Source organism: Pollachius pollachius (assembly GCF_949987615.1).
Source record: "Pollachius pollachius genome assembly, contig: scaffold_556, whole genome shotgun sequence".
Taxonomy (NCBI): domain Eukaryota; kingdom Metazoa; phylum Chordata; class Actinopteri; order Gadiformes; family Gadidae; genus Pollachius; species Pollachius pollachius.
Genome location: NW_027641425.1, coordinates 1 through 10,588, shown reverse-complemented (window position 1 = coordinate 10,588; position 10,588 = coordinate 1). Strand labels below are relative to the sequence as shown.

Sequence of the window (10,588 nt, the reverse complement as noted above, 5' to 3'; positions counted from 1 at the left end):
TCACAGATAACTCCAGCGTGTACCGCCTCTATAGCAATAAATCCAATTACATAACCATTACAAATGTCAGAAAAGTAATCTTCTAGTTGATTTGATTTCCACACACTGACGACACTGGGCTATTTCTGATGGCTGTCCTGAATGTTTAATCCCCTTCATGGTTCTTGTGGGGTAAGAAGCTATGAATCAGGGCTGGAAAACTAAAAATAAATGTCATACTGACTCAGAGATGTTAAACATCATCCTTAAATGCATGTTCAATTATGTGCTTATTTTTATTTTTTTGTATCAAAGCAGTTGTGATTTAGTTTATTATTTTCTTTGTTTATTTTCTCTTAATTTCTTGTGTGAAATACAAAAATACAAATTCTTTTTTATTGCACATTCCCGGACATTTTGGGTGTTTCTCATTAAATATAGTGCATAGTTAGTGGCTTTGGGAGAACCGTGGCCAGACTTTGTATATTCATTGTGTGATGAAATAAGGTGGAAGTCACACCCTTTTATACACAACGTTAGACAAAGTCATTCCAAAGTGGATCTGCATTGATTCAACAAAGTGCATACAAATAATTCCAGCATTTCATATGACTTTACTTACTTCCTTTCATTTTTCATGTTTGGGGCTTCATTACAGTTGAGCCAACAGGTCTGTCCAAACAGTAAAGCACTACAGCTGGAGCTTGCATTCACTATTTTTCATAAACTTCAGTATATTATTTTCATTCAGTATTTTCTATTGCATGAGAATGGACATGTGGATGTGTACATTGAAAGAGAAAGAACAAATCCTCAGTTTTCCTCTTGGTTGTTCTCTTTAGCGTTGCGGTCCTTTTGATTACTGGCCTGACGTTGCATTGAGTTTACAAACTCTAAAGCTAACTTGGAGGCCTACTGTGTGTTCTAGCTGCACCGTAAACACAGCCAGAGTTTCCCTGCAGAATAGAATTAGACTTTGGCATCGCTAAAGAGCAAGACTGGAAAATCTCTGCTTCTCTGGCATGAAGGAGCTCCTATTACCGGCATCCAGATGATTCCCAGCATTCTGTCCAAGCCAAGGGCACCAATGCCCTTACACACGCCACAGACACATACACGCAAACACACGCAAACACACACAAAAACACAAGGTCACTGTACTTATCACCTCCTAAACATCATTCAAGACTTTTTCAAACTAATGATAATGAAACCTTGTGTGACCTGTGGATGAAACGGTATTAAAACCAGTCCAGTGTGCCACTAACCTCCTGGGCTGCCATGGTAACACAGAAGTGGTGTTTACGGTCAGCGCAGTAATGATGGGGCGGGAGGGAACGTCTAGGAGCAGTGGCCGCGGTGCCTCTGGCCTCTCCCTGGCCCCCAGATTGTTAGTCCGGGGACTATAATACCTTCTGATGCTAAAGACGGGGGTCCAACCATTTGACCAATAATATAAAACAGTGAGGTACACAGTGCGTGCAAGTCTGGAGGGATGCTGTGTGGAAGAGGTTTTTTTATTCCTCTTTTCTTCTTTTCCCGAGTAGTATTGGATTATCTTCTGACGCAGGGAAAGTCGCTGGGAATTAGTGTGATTTCATTTCATGGGCACGTTGGGTTCTCTCTAATAAATGCTGTTGTGTTTTCTCTGTGTGACCTCTGGATGGTCTAATGCGGTCGGGGAGTTTGTCCAATTCTGTCAACCAAGATTGTTTTAAGCGATGACAACAACTATACGATTTTAATGAAGTCCCTTTCAATATGCCCGCCAAGAAAAATGTGTCGTGTGTGCATTAGACATGCGAATGTTCATCCAAGTGTGTGTGTGTGTGTGTGCGTCCTCTTGAATCAGCACAGACTTCAACCTATAGTATGGGGGTGGGTTGGTGTGTGTGTGTGTGTTATGTGTGTGTGTGTGTGTGTGTGTCTGTGTGTGTGTGTGTGTGTGTGTGTGTGTGTGTGTGTGTGTATGTGTGTGTGTGTGTGGAGGGGGTGGGGGGGTGCTTTCCAAATCTGTTAACAAATCTGAAAGCAGTTAAGAGGGTCAGACAACATGGTCATAGGCATTATACAGTTTATGGTCAGTTCAGTGTGGTTCAGCTCCAATCTGAAGGATTGCTACAGTATTGACAAATAGCCGTGGAAAATGAACACAGTAGCCAGCCTGCCACAATGGTTCCTGGGAGCATGATCCCCTAAATGTATGCCCTAATGTCAAAGAGAAACTTTGATTGCTTTCAGTCAGAATTCACTCTGTGATGGCTGCTTTGGCTGCATTTGTGTGTGTGTGTGTGTGTGTGCGTGTGTGTGTGTGTGTGTGTGTGTTAATTTGTGCATGCTTGTATATGTCTTTGTGTGAGTGTTGCTGAGTGGCTGTAGTCAAATATACTTTTTAGCTTCGGGAGGTTCCCAACTGGGAGAATGGTTCAGGTATCCGAGCGGCAGACTTGGCCACAGCTTTTTGATTCTCTAAATGCTAAGGAAAGGTGGTTCATTGCTTCCTTTCTTATCTCCTTCAGCGTAGGGTACACCATCCTTCACGAAACAAAAGGGGATAAGGCCGTCCCACAATTCCCAACAATTTTGTTTTACTTTTGGGAGTCTGAGCCTTTATTCTTTTTTTTAATGTAAATTACAATCTTGTATTGAAGTATTATATTTCACGGGTTGCTCACGTTTATATAGCCTGCATGAAAAAACAAGGTAAGTAGTATCTAAGAATTGCAAATTATCCAAGATTCCCTTTTAGGAGTATGTCTAATTTCACCAAGGCAGACTTTCTAAATTAAAATTGTTTAATTATGCGGTCTTAATTGGGTAAACAGTATTCTCTTCGTCCTAATGAATTCTCATCTTTTACGATCTCATGCCGTTTTCCATCGAAAAGCGGTTAGGAAAGGACAACACCGTTTTAAGGACCGCAGCCTTTGTGCTTGTGTATGTGTTGGGTGCTTGTGCATGCATGTGCGTGCTCGTGTGCATTCACACACCACCACACGTGTTCCCTTCAGCTGTGGGCGTCTGTGTTCAGGGGTCCGAGCCCCAGTGTCTGTCGCGGGGGTCCGTCCTCCACCTCGATCCTCGGGGTCCGTCTGTGGGGCTCTGCTCTCCTGGTTCCTCAGCATTCCTCCCTGACAGCTGAGGGCCGCCGCCGCTATAAATACCCCCGCACTCCTCCACCTCTCAGAGTTAGGGTTCTCCGGCCTCCCGGTGAAGGAGTCTAGAAGAGCTCCTGCTCCCCCCCATGGCCAGACTCACCAGCCGGCCCTTTGTTGATCAACAGACCCGCTCGGAACCAGAGGGTCGTCTGGGAACTAAAAGCATTGAATTAAATGTGTGTCCCAGGGTAACCCCCCGAGGACAGTGAGGAAAGGCACCTCCACACCAGGTGGTGGGTAGGCAGACAGAGAGGTATGACGGACAAAGCAGAACGCTGGCTGGGTTTAAAATCACGAGATGAATGGGAATGGGACGCTGCTAATACGGCCACGCTGAATCCTCAGATCAGAGGCTGGGTGCTGAAACGCACGCACCACCTCCTTCTCTTCGACCCCCAGAGTCAGTCCGTGGCGTGGCAGTGTGTGTGGACTATTCCTAACACACACACGCGCTCTCTCTCAGTGGTCTCCTATCTTAGATTCCTGGCATAACTTCCCTGTGTTAAAAAAAGACTTGTCCTCCGACACACACACACACACACACAAACACTCACACACGCACACACACACACACGCACACACAGAGCTATGATCCTCCCTGACTGTGATACCACTGAGCCCTCCTCCCACACGGCAGATCTGAAGTGGAAGGGCGCGATGATGTCGTGTGAAGCTCTGACCTGAAGCTCTGGAGAACCCCCGTCTCTCGGGACCAGGAGCTGTTCTTTTGTTTTATTATTATTGGTCATTGATCGATCATCTTCCCTTCAGCCCTGTTGCCGCCACCATGCGGTTCTGAATGGGGGGCCTCACGCCCCCTGCTGAGCGAGCCCCGCCGTCATGTCTAACGCTGGTTTCCCTGGTTACCGCACCATCTCACAGCACCTGAACGACCTGAAGAAGGAGAACTTCAGCCTGAAGCTCAGGATCTACTTCCTGGAGGAGCGGATCCAGCAGAAGTACGAGGAGAGCAGCGGGGATGTGTTCAAGAGGGTGAGTCTGACGCGCTGAGTCTGTGTGTGTGTGCAATGCATGTACACAGTATACAGCGGGGGTTTGAGTTTGTGTGTGTGGGATAAAGAGATAAAGAAAGCAAGAGAGGGTCAAACAATGTTGACACATGCTCCCTCACTACCGCTCAACTGTTTGCATCAGAACATGGGGAAAGAGGAGATGTTGGGAGTTTAGTGGGTCTACGTTGGGCTTGTTTACAGCAGGGCATATGGGGTGCTCTGCAGAACTCTGCAGAGCTGTGCAGAGCTGCCTTGGCTGCTGGGTCGTTGGGTAACTGGACCTGACAGTGAGCTTCACTCCTGGGGTGCCGTTTCAAATACAGCAGGTGTGCAGAATTGGGTTCAATTTATTGGACCTCTTTGCAACTCTGTAGCTTAGCTTGTCTATCTTTAAGACAGGGTTTGTTTACTGTCGACCAGAGGACTAAAGAACTGTCCACCTAGACAGGAAGTGGAGGTGTGGTATTGTGATAGGCTGTGTGAAGACCAATGAAGACATAAGCTTACAGCTGCTCTGGGCTTTGGCAGTGATGATATAACCAATATGATCATGGTGCATCAAAATGTCAGCCGAAGCACCTCTACTGAAATGTCAAGGCCACGCAACTCTTTCCAAAGATGCGTAATCACCCAAAAAACAATACACTCCATAAACAATCCAGTAGAAATTGAATTACTTTTGCAATCATCATTGAAGCATTAACAGAGGCTGCCCGCAATACTATTTGGTATGCTATTGATTCTCTGTAACATACACAAGAAGGGAATGCAGATTAAGGCTATTTTCATCTGATCTGGGTGACATGATACATCATTTGATACTGTACAGGAGCCCCATCCGAGTTCCTTATCAGCTTGGCTATTATAGTAGCAGAGACTCTCTCTCTCTCTCTCTCTCTCTCTCTCTCTCTCTCTGTCTCTCTCTCTCTCTCTCTCTCTCTCTCTCTCTCTCTCTCTCTCTCTCTCTCTCTTTCTCTCTTTCTCTCTCTCTCGGCCTCTGTCTCTCTTTTTGTCAGAGTACATACATTAGAAGTGATTTGAAATGCGTAACAATATTAACAGTGAGAAGGACATGCAAAGGCTTCAGAACGCCACGTTAGCCCCAAGTGCTCTCATCATGCTGACCTCCTGCTCCGATGAGTCCAGATTCTCGTTAATAAGACCCAAACGATGTTCTCCAGTAAACCTGCAGGGGCCTGGAATGGTGTGCATGAGTGCACCTGCATGCATGTAAACAAACGGGGACACCAGAATATCCCTCTCTCTCTATGTCAGTATGTCAACAGCTTGACCTGCTTCGCACAGTGGTACACTCAGTACCTTTAGTTCAGCATGGGGGCACACACACACACACACACACACACACACACACACACACACACACACACACACACACACACACACACACACACACACACAGGGGCCGTCATTCGATCTGGGGCCGCTAGCTGCGTGCTACACTTAACACCCATCCAGCAGAACCAGAGCCTGTCCAGAGGCGGCCGGGCCAGGCCGGTTCTAACCGGCTGGGTGTGCTGCCCCAGCACCAGCGGCAGCAGGTTAAAAGTGGTGCTGGTGTTGCTGTGCACCGGAGGAGCAGGCGGAGGTAGAGGCAGAGGCCGGGTCAAGCAGGTGCTCCGTCTATTCTTAGCCCCCTGCACCGAGCGGCACCGAGGGCCTGGAGCCCGGCGGGGAGTCCACCCCGTAGCCGAGAGGTCGCTCACGGTGCCGGGCCGCACAACATCCTGGCACCAAGTCCACGGAGAAATGAGGATTCAATCTCCTTCTATAAAGCCAATAAATGATTTCTCGGGTCTCAGGGGCTTGTTCATCTCCATTTTATTTATTTAGAGAGGTCCGGTGTGACCCGCTTATTTCAGGCAGTGGCAGTGACAGTAACTGTAGGAAGAGGTTAGCGCAGTGTGTGAACCCACAGGGGCCCTCACCAATGCTGCGCCAGGTTCCTTACAGTCAATGTGGCGATCGGTGAGATGGTGCATGGATTGGTTGCTTGTGTTGTTGTGATTGCATTGTTAGTACACTGCAGTTGTGTATAGAGTGCACATAAAAAATACCAAAAGTAAATATAAAATATAAATATATACGTGTATGCAATCAAAATAAATATGACATAGTGACCTTCTGCCACACAACATGCAAGTTGACCTCAAAGGGCTATAAATGGCTATACAAAGTAAATATGAAGTCAAACAAAAGTGTTCCGTCCTCTTCTGCTCATTCTGCATGTTCCCTGTGTCCAGGACATCGAGCTGAAGGTGGAGGTGCAGAGTCTGAAGAAGGAGCTGGAGGAGAAGCAGCAGCTCCTGGACAAAGCACTGTGAGTGTTCCCCAGTTCGCTCTGGTCTCCTGATTCCGCTGCAGTTATTGCACATACTGTTCCAGATGTTCTCCCCAATCAATTCATTCAAGGTGATGTGCACAATTCTGTGATTGCAACTAGCTCTAGAAAAATATGTTTCAGAACTCAACATAACCTATTTATATGCAAGTTGGGCAGACATGGAATATGTGAGAGAATGGGGAGAGCGTGGCTCAGAAGCTGTGCTGAGCAGGGGACTATTGGAGCCCTGGCACCTGTCTGAGAGACAGCTGTCTGTCTGTCATTAGGGCACTAACGTCAGCCACTATAGATCAGCTCAGATAGTATGCGCTGAAAGGAAGCTGAATAGATTAGGGCTGATCTAAGGGGCTGATTAGATCCTTCTCTCCGTCTCATTGTGTGCCTCTGACTGGTTAAACAAATACTGCCTTTGTAGATTGTGAGACTGGAAAAACACACTCACTGAAAATGGAGAATTTGAATTAACGCGCTCCAAGAAACATTTAATAATCATACAAATAATGACATGTTTTTTCATGCCTTATACCTTGCAAGTAATAATAACCATGCTTTAGGTTGGTGCTATGTGAGTTTGTTTATTAGCCAATCAATTAAATTACATGTAATTAATTCAATTAAACCCAAAATGAAAATATTGAAAAGGAAGTGGGGATAGTCTTTGTTTAATTGAATGAAATGACATTAGCAGACATTGAGTCTAACTCTAATATTATTTTTAGTTCCCTCATTATCTCACTCTCTCGCACTCCCCCCCACCCCGTCTCACTCTCTCGGTGTCCTGGTGTTTTATAAATAAACAGTGCGGCCAGTGTTTACCGGGAGAGTTATAACAGATCGGGGCTGATAGATGCGGGGCTGTTGGACGGCCCAAAGCAGCCTGCTCTCACCCTCTCTCTGCCTCGCTGTTTAGACCGAGCTGGGAGGTGCTGCCTACACACACCAATGACAGACAGACACTTTACCCCACAGACACCAGGTCAACAAACACAAGCCCCCACCCTCAGCTCTCTCTGGTGATATGTGGACCTCCTCTCAGCACATTGTTCGTGTGCGTCGGTTACATTTGGGATTTTTATCCCAAACGTAAAAAAAAGATTTGAAGAAAAAGAATTTGGGCAAAATATAATGATGAACAATAACATCAAACAAAATGATTCTAATTTATTTCGGTGTTTTCCATGCCACTGCACTGTATCCATTTCTTTAATTGAACAATGTTAAAAACAAAAAACGATGTTGACTGGAATATATACAATGCTATTCAAACGCAAATGTATCAAACAGAATACTCCTACATAACACTTAACTTGAATCCTGGGTTTGACATCTGAAACAGCAGCAGTCAGTCGCTGACTCAGGCCTGGCAGTCGGGGTGAACTGGCATAAATAAATAATGTGTGGTTGTGGTGGAGTAGACATTTAAACCATCGGCTGCCATCTCTTTGGTGATTCATACTTTATGATTCAGTGCTTTTTGGGTTAATGATGAGAAACTTTATTTAGCTATATTATTCTGATGATACTTTAGGTACCATTTTTGAGCCTTCTCTTTAACCGTAACCGTTGTTGTGAATTGAAAGTGGTGGAGGTTCCACCGTTCACACGTATTGCATCCATACAGCACATGAAGAAGGATAATCAAACCAGGCTAGATATTCATCAGTGTCACTGGTGAATAGCTAGCCTGGTTTGCCAAGCTAGCTATTCACCAGGCTGACGTATTTGTATTATTCACTGTTTTCTTTTTGTTGGACAGCTGCAATGGAAATAGCCCTACGCAAAATAAATCAAACCGATTTTCTTGCAGCTATGGCTCTGAACAAGTATTGACCTCCAATGTTGAGGTGGAATGCGTCCTACTGCTGCACACTTTAGTTTCAGATCATTTTTGGGTTACAGCCCCTAAGTTCATCCTACATTCCCAATCGAGCACTTTGTTTGTTCTGACGATTCCTTCTGGTCATGTGACAGGTCCACGGTGGAGAGCCTGTCTAATCAGAATGAAGCAGAGCTGCAGCAACGTCTGGCCGAGCGACAGGAGGACATCAGCCACATGCAGGAGATCCTGAGGACCAAAGTGCAGTTCCTCCAGGAGGTACACCCACACACACACACGCACACACACACACACACACACACACACACACACACACACACACACACACACACACACACACCATACAAAGACACATACACACACACAACAATACACACACGACACACAGTCACCAAAGCGCAGATACTAAGTCAGATACGTACACAGAACCAAACGCATGGACACGCACAGATACCCCATCCCACACACATACCCATTCATAGACACACAACCACATTGACGCACACACACTGGAAAAGACCCTCTCACAGCTACACACATGTTGTTCTACTTCATGCACAGAGTGATGACTATAATACCTGACTCTAAAACACCCCTCCATGGGGAGCAGGAGGCGGAGCTGGCGCGGGCGGACGCGGAGCGGATGAGCTCGCTGGTGGACGCTGAGTCCCAGCGCTGCCTGGCCCTGGAGCGGGAGGCCGCCGTCAGGGCCGAGGAGTGCAGAGGGCTGAGGCAGAGGGACAGGTGGGTCCTGGGGGGCCCCCCTCTGGGGCGGGGTACCACGGGGCCACCGTAGGGGCCCCCGGCAGCTCTGGGAAGCTCCACTTAGGACCACTGAGCAGCAGAGAGAGGAAAATCTACAGGATGTTTGTGATGCATCTGTGTTGTTGTCACCATTGGTGGAGTGATGATACTGGCTCTGGGGATGTCATTCTTAATGTTTACTCTGTCTCACCCTCTCTCTCTCTCTCTCTCTTCTCTCTCTCTCTCTCACCCTCTCTCTCTCTCTCTCTCTCTCTCTCTCTCTCTCTCTCTCGCTTTCCCTCTCTCTCTCTCTCTCTCTCTCTCTCTCTCTCCCTCTCTCTCTCTCTCCCTCTCTCTCTCTCTCTCTCTAGGCTGATAGAAGAATTGAAACAGGAAAACAGTTCCCTTAGCCTCCAGGTTCGGGAGCTTAAGGTCAAAGTTCATGACCTGTCTTCCTCCCCCCAGAAGCAAGAAGAGGCTGAGGTGAGGAACTCATGTTACTAAACTACAGTCATGAACCTTAAGTTTATTCTGTGAGACCTGATAGACATAGATGTGATAGTATATCTCCCTCTCCAAACTATAGATACACCAACACAAATACAATAACATGAATTAGCTGAGTATCAATTTAAGCAGGCTTAAGAGGATTTAAGTGTGTCAAACACACAGACACATGAAACTCCTGAGCCACAGTCTGCATCTGAACCAATGGATCTACTTCCCACTGGTTCTACGTGCTCTAGAAATAGACGCAGATAGGCTGGTTCAGATATCACACTATCACACTGCACCCACATGAAGCAGCTATGAACACCAGCAGTGCTCTGTGCTCGCTTGGTAATGTCTGACCTACTCCCACCAGGACCTCCACTCGGACCGCCTTTGGTGATCGTTCAAAATGGACGAATCAATCAATCATTTTTTACCGTACTAAGTGAATGAACAGAATTATATATGGTTAGCTATCATTTAATTGATTTTTAATGTACATCATATCCTTTCTTTCTGTAGTTGCTTAGAAATGGAGTCAGCCAGGACAACCACATCAAGGCAGAGATGATGGTAAGAGAGACCGCGCATACTTAACCCCCCCGTGAGTTCTTGTTGAATCATACATAAAAGGCGCACTCTAGTGGTACTCAGTGCAAACTACGCCCTATTGTAAACACTGCAGCCACTGATGGCACAATGCAGCACAAACACACACACACAAACACACACACGCACACGCACAGACACACATGCACACGCACACACACACACACACACACACACACACACACACACTAAGACGCACACACTCACACACACACACACACACAGACAAACACACACACACACACTCACACTCACACAAACACACACATACAATTAGAAAATATATAGAGAAAAAAAATATTTTTCCCATATTTATCAAGGTCTGCTTCAGGCCATTATGTCAGTATAAAGTATAATTGCATTAAATAACTTGTCAAACAATCGGGCCTTTTTT

The 10,588-nt window shown here is 46.2% G+C and overlaps 1 protein-coding gene across 1 annotated transcript; it reads left to right on the top strand.

The window, feature by feature from the left end:
• Positions 1–3,977: 3,977 nt before the first annotated feature.
• LOC307091596 (myomegalin-like) lies at positions 3,978–10,158 on the top strand (the record flags this gene model as incomplete). Its single annotated transcript, XM_079759225.1, has 6 exons — positions 3,978–4,130; positions 6,412–6,488; positions 8,484–8,607; positions 8,960–9,093; positions 9,465–9,576; positions 10,108–10,158. Coding segments are annotated over 6 exons (651 nt in total), but the record flags the coding sequence as incomplete, so codon positions are not given.
• Between the last annotated feature and the right edge of the window lie 430 nt (positions 10,159–10,588).